At 34.1% G+C, this 18650-nt stretch overlaps 3 protein-coding genes across 5 annotated transcripts; all 3 read right to left on the bottom strand.

The window, feature by feature from the left end:
- On the bottom strand, nt 187-1561 carry LOC104791841 (peptidyl-prolyl cis-trans isomerase FKBP20-1-like). The gene is made up of 6 exons (XM_010517827.2): nt 1415-1561; nt 1159-1291; nt 935-1068; nt 751-830; nt 577-669; nt 187-486 (listed from the first exon to the last, which is right to left on the bottom strand). Exons 2-6 carry the CDS (start codon nt 1265-1267, stop codon nt 330-332), a joined length of 573 nt encoding a protein of 190 aa, XP_010516129.1. The 5' UTR covers nt 1268-1291; nt 1415-1561; the 3' UTR covers nt 187-329.
- On the bottom strand, nt 3984-4648 carry LOC109133414. The gene has a single exon (XM_019246505.1). It carries the CDS (start codon nt 4449-4451, stop codon nt 4212-4214), a length of 240 nt encoding a protein of 79 aa, XP_019102050.1. The 5' UTR covers nt 4452-4648; the 3' UTR covers nt 3984-4211.
- LOC104791840 (nucleolar complex protein 2 homolog) lies at nt 15073-18520 on the bottom strand. 3 transcript variants are annotated; one of them, XM_010517823.2, is made up of 11 exons: nt 18427-18520; nt 18124-18254; nt 17921-17987; nt 17703-17811; nt 17516-17626; nt 16933-17421; nt 16356-16655; nt 15941-16267; nt 15627-15833; nt 15336-15516; nt 15073-15232 (listed from the first exon to the last, which is right to left on the bottom strand). In XM_010517823.2, exons 2-10 carry the CDS (start codon nt 18230-18232, stop codon nt 15337-15339), a joined length of 1899 nt encoding a protein of 632 aa, XP_010516125.1. In that variant the 5' UTR covers nt 18233-18254; nt 18427-18520; the 3' UTR covers nt 15073-15232; nt 15336. The 3 variants fall into 3 exon arrangements, with proteins under 3 accessions (XP_010516125.1, XP_010516126.1, XP_010516128.1); XM_010517824.2 differs by having other exon boundaries at nt 18398-18505; XM_010517826.2 differs by having other exon boundaries at nt 18124-18236; nt 18427-18437.

The raw sequence follows: 18650 nt of genomic DNA, 5'->3' as shown, positions 1-18650 counted from the left end.
TGCTCAGTTTCATGCAGGATGTATTGATCCATGGTTGAGACAGCAAGGAACATGTCCTGTCTGTAAATTCAGAGCTCATTCAGGATGGCAAGAACAAGATGAGATCGATGATGATGCTTCGGACATGGTTTGAAAAGTTTGGTTTCCGACACTTGTTATGCTATTAATGTAATGTGTGTGAGAGAATTAAGCCCCAAACCATGTAATGGTCAATAATCAATATGATGATTGATGACTCTGCTCTTTAAAACAGTTAAAAAAAATTCAAAGCTAAATCACAAAATGGTATCCAAGAGATACAGTCATTGGTCCCTTTTTTGGCTATTACATTATTTAGCTTTGCCTTTGCCTTTTCCTTTGCCTTGACCTTTCTTAGCATCTAGCTTAGCTTGAATCCTAGCAGCTGCAGCAGCTTTTGCTTCTTCTCTCTTTTTCTTATCATCCTCTTTAGCAGCTGCAGCAATCTCCCTCTGCTTCTTCAGATCCCTGCAACCATAAACAAAAGGAGTATTATATATATATGCCAATGGAGAAGAAAGAAATCAATGTTGGGGTCCAAGTGTAAATCATGCTTACTCTAGTCTGGCTCTCTCCTCAGAAACACTGCCAACACTAGCACCTTTCCTCGGTCTACAAGCAACCAATTCCACTTCGAAAATCAAAGTAGCACTGCAATTACCAAACAACACATCGATTACGAAAAAAAACACAGTCACACGCCTTGAAAGAGATGCAAGCAAGTTAACATACTCAGGTGGGATATCAGGAGGAGACCCTGCTCTTCCGTAAGCATATTCTGGCTTACATGTGATTTTTGCAACTTCTCCAACCTGAAAAACAAAAAAACAAAAAAAAAAAAGATAGGCAAATCAGTTGCATAAAATAACTGAAAAAAAGTTCAGATTGTAAGGGTCAAAAGAAAGACACAACAAACCTTCATGGTCTTAAGTGCAATGTCCCAAGAACGGATAACACTGCCTGTTCCTAACTCAAAAGAGAAAACAAGATTGTCTTCACGTGTAGTGTCAAAGACCTTTTCGTCTTCAGCCAATATACCCTCATAGTGAACTAAAAACATTAAAATCAAAACATTTGTTATTATTATGGTTCTTCATCAATTCAACACATATGATTTGGGTAGATGAATGAATATAGTACCATCGACAACAGGGAGATCATCAGAAGGTGAAATAGCATCAAGTTTGGCTCTCCTAACAATCTCTTTCAAGACACCACCATCTCCAGTCAAATCAATTGCATCACCCATAGCTTTTTAAAAGTTCAAAGATAACTAATTCACCCAAGAAAAAGAAGAAAAAAAACACAAACGTCTCATGACAAATATTACATGAATCGTGAATAAAACAAGTCCTCTAGATGCAATTTGATCTCTCGAAATCGAACTCGAACTCACCTGATTCGAGTAAAGATGAATAGTCTCTGATCGAATAACAAAAAAGGAAGAAGCGAGAGTGGAGTAGAGGAGATCGGCGGCCATAGACTGTCCAAATGAGTCGAGAGAACTGTTTTCCTGAGAATCTTCTTCTTCTCCTCTAATCCGATGCTCACGTGTTGTTCTCTGGGGACCGGTTTAAAAATTCATATTCGGTGGCCCATTAGGCCCATTCTGTTTTCAACAGGTCTTCTTCTATTATTAATTAACCCAATAGACGTAAGCCCACGCAATATGTAAAAACTGGATTTTTTTTTTTTCTTTGATAAAATGTTTTATCAATTTATTTCGGCTCTTCAGTCTTCACTCCCATTTTTCACTTTTGTAGAAAAAGAAATGAAAACTATAATTGTAAAATTTTGCAATCTCAATAATCTAACTAAAGTACAAAAGATTCCGCAAAGTAAAAAATGTAACAGTTAAAGTCAAAACGGAATATTTGTCCGCGTGGTTGTTGTCTAAGACAGAGCAATTGATGATACTATTAAACAAAAGCCAAAATCAAATCAAGCATGCTAATGAACAATCAATATTCTATAAAATCATTAAACAAAATATCCCTTTGGATTTGTGGGGATGGCTGGTAAAGTCTAGTTTTCAATCAATCATTCCCCAAAACCCCCTTTTCATCACTTACTAAACTATTTTAATTTGTCTCTTTATATATATATATATTGGAACTGAAATGTACTTAATTACATATCTCCTATATTTGTTAATGCCCCCATTATACTGTTATGTTTATTATATACACAGTTTAGGAAAAAGTATTGGCATTTTTTTTATATAGGACAATTAAATCGGACCCATACGAATCTCACTGTTTAAGCAAAGGCAGCCAGTTTTAATCGGACCCATAATAATGCTGAGGTATATAGTGAGCAGGTATGTTGAGATAGTGGTCATATTGGAAACACTCCATGCTTACTCTGCATAATCATTGCCATAATTATTGAAAAGAAACTTAACTATAAAAATGCGTGATCATCACTATGGTCAGAACTTTAAAATTTTTGAAATATCCTAATGTCACCACAAAGTATCAAAAGTAAAACATATTCCCTTTGTCACATGAAGATTGATGTTTTGGAATATTTTTTTGTCCCATAAAGATTAAGATTGATGTTTTGTAAATTTCAAGAAGTAATCATTGAAAATATTTAAAATTTTGAATTGTTATTAGTTTAAAATTAAATAATATTTCTTTAATCAAAAAAATATATATTTAAACTCAGTAATCATTGTTTTATTAAAATGTGTAAAAGCTTCTAAACATCAATCCTCAGAGGGAGTATTATTTAATTTTAAACTAAGAACAATTCAATATTTTAAATATTTTTAATAATTATTTTTTGAAGTTACTAAAACATCAATTTTTGTGGAACAAAAAAATATCCCAAAACATCAATCTTTATGAAACAGAGGGGAGTAAGCTACACTGGAAGATTAGAAAAACATGAAAAATGTAGTACAAATAAAACAAGAGCGATGGCTCTAGCCCATTGCCCACACACATACATATACACAATACATCTAAAGTATAAATGCCATCGATTAATTCATAAGTATCATCCAAGTATAAATGACAAAACCATCTACTTATGGTACCAATCATGTTTGTTCAACTAACATCCGAAGTGTCAATTCCAAGATCAGTAGTCATTGCACTTGTAGATGAAAAAAACAATATTAAAAAAAAAGAACTTTATGTACGTCCGTCAATAACAATAAGTTGATGAAAGTAAGAAAGTTGATGATAATCTATTCTAGAGAAATATTCATTCTGAAAAAAGTATGATCACAACATTAGTAGTAGCTCAATGACTAGCAGCATTGGTACTTTCTTTCTTTCTTTATTTAATCACCTAGCTATGCCTAAGACACTACAATTACATATTACTATCATTTATTCAAGCTATTAATATGAACTATAAATTTATAATAAATGTGGCCATATATAATGATGATACCAATGGAAGTTACGGGACCAAATAATACGTAGTGGCTTTAATTTATAAATCTGAATATTTTTCACGTTTGTAATATTTCTTCTTATAGTAGTATTTTTAAGTGGCATGTAATCATGGACTACGTAAGATGTTAAGTTTTGTTAGCACTTAGCATAGTGCAGATCCATTGCATAAAACAATTATTTTTATGTTTATGTAAGCTTTCTTCCTCTTAGATAATCTTTGTTTTTTTGGCAAAAAGAAGAAGACTCTTTTATTTTATTACTTTAAAAAGATAATCTTTAATAATTCGCATGTTCAATCCACTACATAGTCACAACATTATTTCTTTGGAACAATTTGAAGTTACCATAATTGTCCTTTGACTTCAAGGATATTCGAATTTTTTTTATCACATATTCACATCGAATTTATGAAAAAAAAACTTTTTTCTCTAACACATTTAAGTCATAACACGTGATTTAAACAAATCGGCTTAGACAATACTGCGATATGTTTTCAAATCACGTATTCACGTTCAACTTCAAGTAACTAATATAATATCGATATGATCGAGCAAGAAAACGAACTGATATGTTTATATTTTATAGAAGTGCATACATTGAAACTGATGACCAAAAACATAACACAAACATTCGAATCTAAATTAAAACTAATACGTTGAAACCAGAAACTATAGAATCCCTCTTAATTATGTACATCATTTGTATCTCTAATCTACTTTCATAGACTAAAAACTGCGGCAAGAAGAAGAAGAGAGAGAGAGGGTTTTTTTATGTTTGATATAGCTAGCAGTGGTCGGAGTAAGTATTATGATTATCAGTCCAGCAAATAAGCATAACGACGCATCTACGCATGATGTAAAAGCGAGCTCTCTGTTCTTTCACCAATCTCCCACACTTCCTCGTGAAACTGTACTTCCCCTGTTTCTGTCTCGACGAGCGCGTGTTCCTCAACGTGCCTTCATCGTCTCCAAACCTTTCCTTTTTCGATAACTGAAACTGCGGTGAGATCCTCGGTCGAGACATTAATTTGCGTTAAGATTCTTAGACTTCTAATCCTCCTTGGGAAGTGAATTGATGGTTTTGTTAGATAGATTCTTGTTGGAGACTGATGGATTTGAGATTTTTTTCTCGAATATGGGAGATTCACCAAAGTTAAAGAGAGAGAGAGAGAGAGAGAGAGAGAGAGAGAGAGAGAGTTAAGGAAGAGAGAGTATAGGATACTTCCCCATTTATAATGGTTTTACAACTTAAGTATCTTTTTGAACACAAAACGGCTCAACGAGAAAGAACAATTAAATAAAGCAAGCTATAATAATTAGTTTGTTTTTTTCTTTCTCCTTTTTCCATTTCATTTACTCAAGATATATTTAATTTATAAACCTCAGTATCACAGAGGACTACTTAATTTTATATTTTTCTAAACCTAAGCATATTTTCGAGAAAAAAAAAGAATAAAAAGGAAATAACCTGTGAATAAGAAACAAAAACTAAAAAGGCTCATAGCATTTTAAGTTTTCAACTACAATGATGATCTTATTCTTACAACAAAACATGGGTTTCTTTAGAAGCACTTGTTTCTTTTTGTTTTGTAAATTTCACTAACTTCAATAAAAAGTTCATAAGACAAAAAACATGAACAAAAACTTCAGTATTCAAAGTTTGTTTTTTGAAAAATGGGTGCATGAGTCAGGAAAGAGGAAAAGATTGAGCAGAAAGAGAGATTTTAATGCATGAAAGCAAATCTAAACTCTCAGTGAGCTTTTCTCTGCAACTGCAACTGTTTATTGCTTTCTCATTACAATTCATTATTATTCCACCAACAACAGTCATATTCACTCTTCAACACAACAATAGAAAAAAGAAAAAAAATAGAGGTCCAACGTAAAAAATAAAAGCATAGAGCTTAACAAAACAACCACTCTTCCAGTAAAACGATACTAGGACTAATAAAATTCGTTGACTATTCAGAATATGTAACAACATCTCAGAGACTTGTAATAATTTTGCGTCTTTGAAAGCTCATACACATCTCAATAAATCAGAAATAAATATTACAGTATTAGTAACGAATCCGAATGTAGTAATAAGTGATATTCTTGTAATTCACAAAAGAAAAAAAAAAGAAAAAAAAAGTCATTATCGCTTAACAGTGGCATTGAATATAAAAAGCAAAAGCAGAGACATATCAAACAAAATCCGAATTAGTCAAGCACCAAATCTTGTTCTAATCATTGTGGTTAGGATTATCAATCACCAATAACACTAATCCGAATTTCTTACTATATACTGGTATTTTCTAAATAACCATCACTGATATTCATACGAGTATCTCATTGTTTAACCTAGGTCACTAGATTGGCCTATGATTGGATGCAACTCATACAATGGTCTCTTCGTCTCCAAGCTAGCTATTCTTTTTTCCCCTTTTATTATTTCTCGTTCTATTACCAGTGTATATGAAAACAAGCTAAAAATTTACATAAAAATACCCAGAGTAAAAAAAAGAATTGCTTACTCAAGAAGAATAAAAGAGTTGTAATCGGAAATATCAGAATCTATCAGACAATAAAGATTAACATTCACTTTCTTTTTTTTTTTTTGAAAAATATGCGTTCATAATATTTCACTTGTAACTTTGTAAGGCATCGAAGATGAAGTTCGAAATTAACTCAAAATCTTATTTTGATTTGCAAAAATGTCCATATTTCTTCGGACCGAGCTAGGAGGATTACGAAAAATAGTATGTGCATGTACATACGTTTTACACCCACAGTTTAGGCCCAAAATTAAAGGCCCAAAACTACAAAAATGCCTTAAGTGCCCAACGTTACGACAAATGGGGGATGCATTTGATAATCGTTTACCTTGAATCGACCGACCAACCATCAAATTAAATCTTGGAAAATTCCAAATGTAACCAATCAAATTGTTTGTCCGTCGGTTACATCAGTGTTTATTTTTAACCCTTAACACAAAGAACAGCTTGCGAGATCACGACGGATGATGTTTACAACTCAACCCACAATTTTAAAGTACTATATATGGAATCACGGATGACCTAACTTACAGCAGAACCTCCCAAAAGCTTTTATTGATAGTAATCTGCAAAATGCAAATACTGCATAAAGACGTTTTCAAACCTAACTGTAATCCGGGATTCTTGTCTGAATTTGATTTCCAGTATCATTGTATAGCTTAGACCAATTATTACACCAATAATATTTGCAAATTGACTACTTAAGTCAAGTGTTTTGAATATTGGAAAACAAAAAAAAAGAGAATCCATGACACAAATCTACCTCACTTGTCTTCAAATGTAATTCATGCATATGTTTTGGACATACGAAAAGCTAGCGTTGGTGTTGTTACATTTCAACTTTCAACATGTCACATATCAATGAGACCAACATTTAGGAAGCAAGTTTGATTTAATTAAGATTTTGATCGATACTATAGAGCCCTTTGAAATAAAATCTACCCACTTTAAGCTTGTTTGGTCTACTAAATAGGGAGTCCTCCATCAAGAAAATATTAACCATCCAAACTAAATGCACGTTGTAGTTCCAACACAGTATTTACCAATTTCTGGCAGATCTTAAATATTAGATAATATATCATCGAATCTTTGCAGCAGAGAACAACTGCAAAAGCCTCGTACACAACTAAACCACTTTATTGTATAATACTATTTGCTCGCACAATTATTATGCCCATTTCATACATTAAACTACAATTTCACACACTTAAGGGATAGATCATAGTTTCGATTGGCACTAATTAATTAACCTTTAGAAATGAGATTCATATGTTATAAAATCTTCTCTAGGAAATCAGGTTCGAAAGATATGTATATATCAAAAGTTAAGAACTCTCATAATTATACCTGTCACATACACATCACATCATCATCTACTACATTAGAGAAGCATGATCCGAAAGTAGAGATCTAATCACATATTATAAAAAACCCTGGACACACAAAACAAGGAGGAGGGGTTGGATTATACATGAATATGAGTCCTTTGATTAACCAACGGACAAAGAGAAGGGACATAACCAGATGTAACCGAACATAAAACAACAGACATATGTAAGCACTTTCTTTGCATTTATGACTCAGCTTTGAAAGAGTCATATATTCTTTGGCGGTACAAATATAACCCTAAAACCTAATCGGAATTTTTGTTCACGATCTATACATTGGAGAAAGAATATAACAAAAAAAAAGGGGAAAAAGACATAAGGGTTCAGTTCATCAGTTGAAAGCACCATATACATACATCAGTACATCCGATCCACCTTTTTTCCCACATCATTTATTGTCGTTAATTTCGTCCACAAAATGTTCATACGCACAGAAATATATCAAAAATAAAAAATAAAAACAAATATGCTTTAATTAAACGATCAAACAAAAATTAAACATATGCATCTATACCTTTTGCTATAGGATTTATCACAAGTCATTATTGGAAGGATATAAAAACATGTTGATATGTATTTTGGATTTGAAAAAAATGGAGAAGAAAAAACCCTAAAGAAATAAGTCATTTAATTGCCGCTGCAGCATCATCAAGATTCTCAAATCAAATGATATAGGCTCCAAAGGAGAACCCTTAAAAGAATCTGATTTCTGAATCTTGAAGATGTTGCAATAGCAAACAATGACTGCCACTAACTTCAGAATCTGAACTCATCATCACAATAACCCTAATGACTAAAAGAGATCTGAAGACGAAAAAGAAGAAGGAAGAGACGAGATTTTAGGGTGAAGAAAGTAGGAAAGGGTAAAGAGTTTAAATAGAGGAAAGAAAAGAGATCGACGGTTGAGATTTTCTTGACATACTAGAGAGAGAGAGAGAGAGGAAGATTAGGGAAACAGTTACACATCGTAATCGAAGATACCAAATATACCAAAGCTCATTAACCCTCACTGTGGCTATAATAAATTTAAAAGGTAAATCTGAGTGATATAAAAAAAAAAAAAGAAATTGAAGACAGTAAATTAATGGAGCAAAGTGTTAAAACAAAGAGAGAAGAGAGATGCTTTGCGTAGTTCACAAGCATTAAGTTTTGTGGATCGATGGAAATTGACACATTTGACAGCTCCCTTCCTCTCTCTCTCAGTCTCAGTCGTCACCATTTAGGGTTTAGGGTTTCCTCAGACGTTTCCTTGCTTTTGGTCCCTCCCCTTACAGTTTCTGCTTCTTTCTCTTTTATCTTTTTTTCTTCATATTAAATTATTGTGACTTTGAAAAACTTTGTGACTTTGAAAAACTTTTTGTGGGTTTTCACATTTTCATGTTTATTGTTCCTTTTTAGTTTTTCTAAAAAGTGATCATCTTTGCTATTTGGTCTCATCGAGCGGCGCTTGCTTTTTTACCTCCAACTTATCTTAAGCCAATATCCAAAAAAAATCACTTCAAGAGTTTCCTATTGATAGATTAAAGAAAGATTACTCTACTTGCAAATACATTAGACGACAAAGTATGCAATAGTCATCAACTTTAATTTGTGTCATATCATACATATATTTTTAAAAAGTCATCAACTATAAATAAGTTCTTCATCTGATATCTCCTGTTATAAACAGTACCTTTAAAATCACTCTCACTCTTATAACACATAAAATATCATGTGCATGTTTAACTTCATTTAAAAACAAATCGATTTTGTTGGATCGTTTGAGATCCCATGTAATTAGGCTTACTGTTGTGCTAAAAGCTTGCAAGGACCTATTATTTCGGCGTCTCATTTGTGATCCTTCCTCCTACGCAATTTATTGGAACTTGCTGATTTATTAGGAGAATTGTATTGCAAAAAGTTTTATTAAAAAAAAAAAAAAAAGACTACAGAGACGCTCAGACGCAGATGCAATAAATTTGCTTTAAGTATTCAATAATTTATGTAATTACTTAGTCGGTTAGAGACATATTGGTTTATTAATTACTACCGGACTTGAAACAATATGAATTACGTTTTCTTAATTATCATGTATAGAGATATGATCAATTTTTTCTTTTTAAGTATGACCAAATGTTGATCCGTTATCTACAATGTAAATTATGGTCATACAAAAAAAAAGTTCTAGCAATTCTTTTTGACAAAAGAAGTGGACTTCCTCTCTCTTTTTTACAACGTCCACATGTACAACATCATGCTTGGTGACTTGGTGTTATGGTATATTAAGGGTGTGAATGGTAATTGCGGTTAGGGCGGACAAATCCGTCTGCGGATCAGACCGCTCTGTTTTAAATGTGGACAATGAACCGCTGTGGTCTAACTTTATTTGTAAACAAAAACAGTTTGCAATTGGTCCGTAGCGGTTTTGTCTCTGCTTATTTTGGACCGCACCACTGCAGACTATACATAATGAATGGTAAATAAAAAATGGTTTAATCCGCAGATGGATTTGTCCGCCCCAACCACTGCAACCATTCACACTCTACGTGATTCTCTAATGATGACCCAAAAAAAAGTATACCATAACAAGTCGAGATATATTCAGCTGTAGGGATAAGCAAGAAACTCAACTCGGAGGATTGCTGTGGGCAATTGAGAGCATGACAAGTTATCCGGTAAACAAAGTTGTTTCTGCGCTGCAGGAGGATTTTTTGGTAAAAGCGATTACCAAACCTACAACTTCACCTTCATTTAGATATCAATGGAGGTTGGATTGTCTCTAAAATCTATTAGAGACTGGAAATTCTTTTTGGAAAACTCATCTTCAAACAGGGGAGCTCTGCTTATAGCTCAGAATGTCACGAATGATTGCACGTTTTCCAAAAATTCTTTTTGGAAAACTCATCTTCATTTTTTGGTTGGGAGAGGCCATCCGTCATGGTTAAATGGTCTGTTTGTGGAGGAAAGGTTACATGTCTCTAATTGAATTTTGAGTTTTAAAATTGGTAGGGTGGGTTATACAGGGCAGTTGTGTACAGGCCTGTTTGGTTTTTTGTAGTATTAGAGAGGAGATAGGGTAGAAGTGTGACCCTATAATCTCGTGGATGTTTGCTATGTATGTGCTCTTGGTGGTAAATATATCAATCAATACAACATCAGTTGACAAAAAAAAAAAAACAAGTCCAGATATATAGGTGGGTTGAGCCCTATAGGCTAATTAATTTTCATTGAATGTACATAAGATTCCTGAGATATGGACTCGTCTAATAGTTCAGCTACTCAAAAGAATATATAGCTATTAATTACAATTGCATAACTCCAGATTATTTCTTAGCTAGTACACGATAAATCTTATGCTGTCAGAAATATATTGGTGAGAAACGAGGATGTGGTATGACACAAAACCCTAGTGTTGCCCACATAAAACATTATAGTAGAGATTTTTAAAAAATGTAAGTGCGTGCGTATAATAATAAGTTAAGACGTACCAAGTTGAAGAATAGAAAGAGAGAAAAATAAAAATAGAAAAAGAAGATACACGAAGATAGAGGAGGAGATGGGACATTGACGTGGCTGCATATGCCATAGAGTACGGATACATGAGAAGTGGAGCCAAAGAGCCTATCCTCCTCCTCGTACGGGACCCTTTTTATTTTTTTATTGTCACATCCATCTCTTCATGTCATAATGTGTACACCGATGTTTTCTATATAACTATACCGACGGACCAACATACTATTTCCTCCTAGAACTATCATATCGTACCAATTTCCCATCGATATTTGCCTTTTTACTAGTTCTCTTTCGGATTTATATCCTCCGCCTATTTCCCCCCGAATCCATACTTCTCCGCCTATTTCCCCATCGAACTGGATTTACACAGTTTTGGGGTTAAACCCGATAGAAATCCATGTCAAACTGGTATAAAATCAATTTAGAACCCGGATAATAGATTCAACCCGACCCGACTTCTTCTTCTTCTATTTTAAACTCGATAACCCCCAAATTTGCTACTATGAACCCTAAAAATCGAAATTGAAAAGGAAATCCTTCTCTCTCAAAATCATGAGCAATGTCTCTGGATCATCTAGCTGTTCGACAAATGTCCGCGAAAGAGGTAGAGTTGTTGGTGTACCTAAGAGATATTGGTGTGGAGAAGCAGTTGTGACCAAAACTTCCAAATCCGACCATAACCCAAATCGACGGTACTTTCGTTGTGTGTATGCAGATGGAAACAAGGTAATATGAAGTTAAAGTTATTATTTGGTTATTAATCTTTGAAAAAGTTGTAAATGATAACCAAATCAATTATATATGGTCTAGCATCGTTCTTTACCGTATCAATCTCTACAACATAACCTTGATTTGCTTCTAATATCTCAGCCCCATAGTCTCTGAGCCGTTCAAAGTGAGTGTCATATTCCAGCTCTATCCATCCCAAAGCCTTTCTCCTAGCAGCTTGACATTGACCCCTAGTAACTGATATCTTCCACTTCTCCATTATTGTCTGCTCCATCTTCAAAGGCATGTAATATTCTGGTTCTTCTCTAATCTTCTCAAGAAATAACCTAGATATGACTGGGACCTTCAACATTTCACACTCTCCATTAGGTACACAAATATGCTTGTTCGTGTAGAGTGTAATCCTCCACATCGAGTCATTGTGAAGAGATGCGGCATACACTTTCCACATGCATTTCCCCTTAGCACCAACACACTTAAAACTGATTCTATCCCTATCATACTTGTATTGCTTCAGGTTACATCCGCTTGCCAGTGCATAGTCGAGAACACACTCTTTAAAAGCGATTCCATTGTAGAAGTTTTGCCCTTTGTACATCGAACCATCACCACGAACGATTCTACACCCCCTTCTCGCAGCATCACTACGAACACATTCGTCAGCCTCATCGTCGCTTTCTGGGTACACATTATGGCGAATCGATTCCTCCGTCTCTGTAAAATCTGTTGCCAACTTGTCCATATGAAATTCATCTCGATCCGCAACTTCTTCGTCGAAATCTACTCCAATAGGCGGAGTAGTAACGGGAATTAACGCCATCACAAGCGCCAAGAGAGAAGAATCAAGAAGAAGAAATCACAAAAAAATCTTAGGGTTCGTCGAGAGAGAAAAGGGAAAAATTGATTTGGGTTTTTTTTTGATTTTTAGGTTAAAGTTAGGTTTACTTATGTAATCGGGTTGTAATCGGTTAGTATTCCGGTTTAATAGGATTTAATTTGGTTAATAAGGTTTGTGGTTGGTTAATCAAAACAGTAAACCGTGATAACCAAAATGATGGGAAATTTGATGAGAAGTTTAAGTTCGATGGGGAAATAGGCGGAGAAGTATGGATTCGGGGGGAAATAGGCGGAGGATATAAGTCCGAAGGAGAACTAGTAAAAATGCAAAGATCGATGGAAAACTGACACAATATGATAGTTTCAAAGGAGAAATAGTACGTCGGTCCTTTGCCCTTCGGTCGAGTTACAACCGGTTCAGTCTCGAAGTTTTTGTATTATTGTTGTTGAACGTATATTTCATAAGTTCAAGAATATTTTTTCAAAAATTAGGCGCTTATCAGTATATGTATATTCATAATTGATTTTTAGTTTTTTTCGCAACCATGATTCAATCTACCTGTCGTACTTACTAAATAAAGTGTCTTAATTATATAAATGTCTTTACATGTTAATTAATCCCACATATCTCTAGTAGCATTAAATTTGAAAATGTAAAGTGATGGGAGACTATATATGCATATGCGATGACAACAAAAGAAAAAACTTAGGATAACACACATAACCCTAACTAGTAACTAATCAAATTAAGACAAATATGTTTGTATAGTACTAGAGAGAGGTTATGATATTAATCTAATTAAGCTCGATCGACTCTACAAAGTGAGTCACGGAGTCTCTCGTGACACATTAATTGCTTTCAAACCAATACGAAGGAACAAATAAAACGATTGGTTGTGGAAATTAATAAATGTAAAAGGGTACTACTTCGTAGGTGTGTATAGATAGCCCTTAAATTTCGCTGACAATTTTTACACAAGGAAAAAGAAAAGAGAAAGTGAGAGTTATAATTTTAATTTTAATTATTACTCTGAAATGAATATATATGTATATATACATAGTCTATTCTTATTAGCTTTCTTCATTTGGAAAACCCTTTTGGGCAATCTCAGCCTCTTTCTCTGTCTCCTCGTATACTCTTTTCCCCTCCTCTCCAACTCCTTCTCCAAAATCGATAATTACATCATAAAGTGACAAACTATTACGTCCATTACAGCTTTTTTTGTTCTCTTTACAATTACAGTATACCAACATCTTCCTTAACAGCCGAAAATTATAATAAGACTGTGTTTATTACTTAGGAATTTGTTTACTTTTCAAAAGTACGTATAAATATGATGACATGCTAATTACTTTGATCATCGTTATCCATATTTTTCTTACATCGATTCTTGTTTAGATAGTAGATGTTTTCATCTCCACCTCTGCTAGAGTTCTTTTTCATTTTTTCTTCTTGAATGTTTTGTTATGTTCTTCCAACAGTAAGAGACAATTAATGTTTTGTAAAAAAACTAGAATGAATTGTTGCCTTTGGATAATATTGTTAATAGTTAAACATCCGTAAGAAAACAAAGCATATTGCCATTAATGATAAATTAATCACACTGTTTAAGAGATAAATACATCAACACTCTTTATATGAAGACAGAAACCAACATTTATTTTTATAGAAAGTTCTAAACATGCGGGCTCATAAATCATAATCTCCTTACATTCGAAACTATGTATGTATTGATCCAGCAGAACCAACTCAGTGATGTTTTAATCAATCTTCTCAATTTGATTTCTCAATCTCATGATTGTGAAGATTTTTATTTGCAAGATCTTTTTATATTGACAGACACAATAAAAGTGAGTTACTGACTTACAGCTGAGTGTTAATTATAATACGTTTTGGACGATTTTAGTTCAGTAATCCACTGTTTAATATATGAATAACAGAATTATAAACATTCAGCAGTTCAGTATTTAATGAACAACATCATAAATATGACCAAGAAAAACATCTTTGTATACCTGACCAAGTAAAATAAGTACATGTTTTTTGAGTAAAATATTGACGTATAGAATTTTATGATTGGGCTAATTTAGTGTACAAGACAAGACTACTATTCCTCCAATTGGTTCTTACTTTTTATCAGAATTTTTTATTTATTGATACATCAAACTGGATCAGCAAAACAGAAGAACAAGAGTAAAAAGAAAAAAGAAATTAAATCTTATCTCGTCGTGAGATGGGAAACCCATCGTGCTTTAAATTTTTGCAGAAGAATCTCGTCAGACTCTGCATTGTTTTAAGGTAGTTAGTTATGTCATAATAATTATTCTCAACAATGTAAAAGTATCTCTAAAAGCATAACAAAAATGCTCATAATTATTAAGTTCTTAACCAAAATATTAGAAACGATGTGACAAGTTTGATGAGTTTAAACTTTAAAGTCCTTTTCTATCAAAAATTAAGTCGGTCAATTTTTTATCTTGTAAACGCAACCTAAATAAAACTTAACACACTCTGTTACAAGGTATCGTCGTCGTGAGTAGTGACTTAGTTCTTTATGCCTCTAGAGTCTCACTTTCATGCAAACCTCCACAAGGATTCATCATACTCAACTAACTTGGAATCGTTAAAGCTCACAGCGCCGTACTTCACTAGAAATACAACTAAATCGAATAGAAATCCCTTTTTTTTTTCTTTTTTCTTACACCAAGTTTTACACATAAAGTAATTCATGAAACCCAAAATAAATAAATAAACATCGTCAACGCCAAAAATGGAGTACAAAATCTGAGTAGTTTCAAGGGAATCTGCGTTGATGCAATAACTGCAGCAAAAAAACAAACAAAGACAAATATTGATCAAATGTCTGAGAATAACGAACTAGTGTTACAAAATCACAAACATAGTATATTAGTTCCCACACTTACCTCACTTCTTCTTCTTCTTAGTCCCAAGAGCTTTGTTTATGATGCTTTGATAGTATTGTGTGTAAGGAGCATTTGTATTTTGCTTTTCATGCTGCATAAACAAGTCTGCGGATTTTTGATCGTTTGGAGAGAAAGTAGCGTCATCTCTCTTCCTTTGCACAAACTCAATGTTCGACTCTACCTACAAACATATAAATAAAAGCCATTCTCAAATCAAAAACAAGAATCATTCTAAGCCAAGATTCTTAATATTCCACAAATGGCAGTAGATTTAATTTGTATAGAATTTACCTGCACGATAAAGCGTTTCACCACTCGTTTCAACCCTTCCATATTGCTTTTCTCGTAAAAATATTTTAGCCTCATGATGGGAATAGTAGCAAGTTCTGGAAATGATATGTGGAAGCTCCATTGAGCGAAGTGGGCAGCAAGCACTTCAATCACAGAAAATATGCACTGTTCTTGGAAATTTTGGGACTTTAACCAATTCTTGGGCAGCTGCAAAACAAAGAATCTATTAGCTTACCCAGGGGATGATATATACATTGAAATCTACTATGTAAGAAATTTCTACTACAGAGCCTTTATGGTGCTAAATTTCTAACCTTTACGGTTGAGACTGCGTCATGCTTCTTCTGTTCTTGCTTTTCACCATCATTTGTGGTTTTATATTCCAACATATCCCATACCAATGATGCAATGGGAATGAATATACCGCTTGTCCGAGAGAGATGATTGAGCCATTGAATACATTTAACCCTTAGGAGCAGGTACCGTGGTCCAATAATTAGTTGAGCAACTCCATTTATAACCTGAACTATGGTATAAAGCAGAGTCTTGAGATCACAATCCTGAACGTTGGCGGCAATAAAATTTACCCAGAGATCAACACAGTTCGTGAACTGCCCACTATGTATCTTCTCAACAGCTTCCTGCTTACAAAAATTGAAAGAGGCTAAGAAGACAAATAAGAAAACTTTTTAAGTAGAAGGGAAAAAGTACGCAAATACTAAGAAGCACCTTATTCTTTGTAATGAGAGCCATCTTTAATAACTTGGCAAGTTGTGTAATAGAAACAGAGGCCTTGGTATATGACTTCTGCACATCTTGAGAGCATAGTTCAACAAGAGAATCTCTGAGGAACGGCAGACGTTCTAAATTTGCCGTTGGAACATCGCAGTCATGTAGATAGGCTTTGTACATATTGATTAAGCAGGTATCAAAGCATTCCGAGTTAAAAACCATACTGATGTCTTTCAAGATTAGAAAAGCCTGCTTCGATAGAGTCTCTTCACCAGTTACCCACAGGTGGATAGATATCTGCACCAATTTACACAATTAGATATGACTTTCCAGAAAACAAAGTTACATCATATCTAAAATTGGAAAAATGCCAATTAGAAGAAAAGCACCTAAATAATTTACTCAACTCTACTACTTCTATTAAGGATGTAAACCAAGAATTGTCAATGCGTCTATCTAAATGCTAGTGTTCTATAGGCGAAAAGGTTAGACAAAATTACAAGCTAATGAGTCTAGCCCAATATATGCAAATTTTCATAAAACATATATTGGGCTATATATATATAAAGCGTACCTTGATCAATTTTTTCAGAAGATCTGGAAATGCAGCAAAAAGCACGACAGAAACTCTAAGTTGGGTAACAGCAAAAACTATTATCTCCGAGTCTGCTGCGTGCTTAACAAGATGCAAGGTACTTCTTAAGAAAGATTTGACCAGTGGTTTTAAACTATCCCATTTTGGGTTGTTCTTCAACTTCATAATCTTCTCCTTAATACTGGAGTCTGATAATCCCAAAATACTCCTGAAAGTGTGATCAGCTTTTTGGAGCATAAAAATCAAAACCTTTGCAAATGTTTCACTGTCTTCTATGTCATAGACTATATCAGGCTTAGCAATTCCGGATGGTTCGTGCCCATAATAACATGCAGCTCGATACCAATTTAACAACCTAATTAATGCTTGAACAGACTGCTTCTCATCAACTAGGTCACAACAAGTGCTTAAAACAGATCCTGAGAGTACTCTGCGCTTCATTATATCTGAGTCAGCTCCGTCTACCAACTGCGTGGGATGATAGATAAACTCACCATTACTTTGCCGTATAATAAGAAGAGTATGCTAACAAATCTACCATTTTTCAACAGTTTAATAATACCTTTTCACTCGATTTCGCAAGCTTTCTCCTCTGTTTTTTAAGCTCTGACAGACTCTCTTTGCTCTGCACCGACATCTCATCACCTTCTTCTCCCTCTACAGCGGGAGAGTCCTGAACATAAGAAAATACTATGAAAACTTGCTATCATCACAGATAAATTTTTGACTAAAAAAACTAAGATCAATACCTCATCCAGATATCCATCACTATCTGAATCACCATCGGGGAGAACTTCATCATCATCCTTTCCGAATACAGCATCTATTGATATATCCTGAAAATCTTCTTCAGGGCATCTAAAAACGTATAAGAAAAATCACAATCACATGGTGAAAGAAAGTCGAACAGATAAACAGAGCAGCTGTTTTAAGTAGCGGTACTGTTCAGCTATACAAAAACTCTTACATCTTCTTAGGTTGCTTCTCAACCTTCTTCACCTCCTTTTCATCTCCCGCTTCGCGACGCCCATTTTCTGAAACATAGAAAGTTAACAACATTGGTTACAAAAGAAACCACCGATAAGTAGAAACAAGGTACAATTAAAAAAAAAAACAAAGCTTTCAAGACTATATAGCAAAACCACCATGATACTCAAAATAATAACTTACTCTTTGCAAATTTCTTTTTGAAGAAAGGCTTAAGCTTCCTGTTTCGTTTCTCAACGGACTGGAGATTTTTCTTGGCAAATTTCCTAGCTTTCTTCCCCAACTTACCCATTGGACTGCTCCAGTTACTGTGACTGCAAAAGGGTTTCTACGTATCAGCTTTGATGCACAAGCAAAACTAATAACTAGGTCGATAGAATTCGAACTCTCAATCCAGAAATTTGATAGACTATATATCCCAATTAAACAACTAGGTTACTCTGAAATCGAAACTAACCTAAGAGAAGTCGAAGAAGAAGAGTTTACCCTTTAGAACCGAGAGCACAGATGAATTTGAAAAAGAGGAAGTGAAACTGAGAACGCGGCGGTGAACGATGAAGAAGGAACAAGTCCAGAAGGGTTTTAGGGCTTTTTTTTTTTGGGTTTTAGCCAATGGGTGGGTTGTCAATACGGATCCAACTATCCGGGTCTTGTCTGACGTGGACAAGGATTGTTTTGCTACTTTGCTTTTTTTTTTTTTTTTTTTTTTT

The sequence above is a fragment of the Camelina sativa genome, chromosome 6, assembly GCF_000633955.1.
Source record: "Camelina sativa cultivar DH55 chromosome 6, Cs, whole genome shotgun sequence".
NCBI classification, from domain to species: domain Eukaryota; kingdom Viridiplantae; phylum Streptophyta; class Magnoliopsida; order Brassicales; family Brassicaceae; genus Camelina; species Camelina sativa.
The sequence above is the reverse complement of the archived record's forward strand: the minus strand, read 5'-3'. Positions and strand labels throughout refer to the sequence as shown.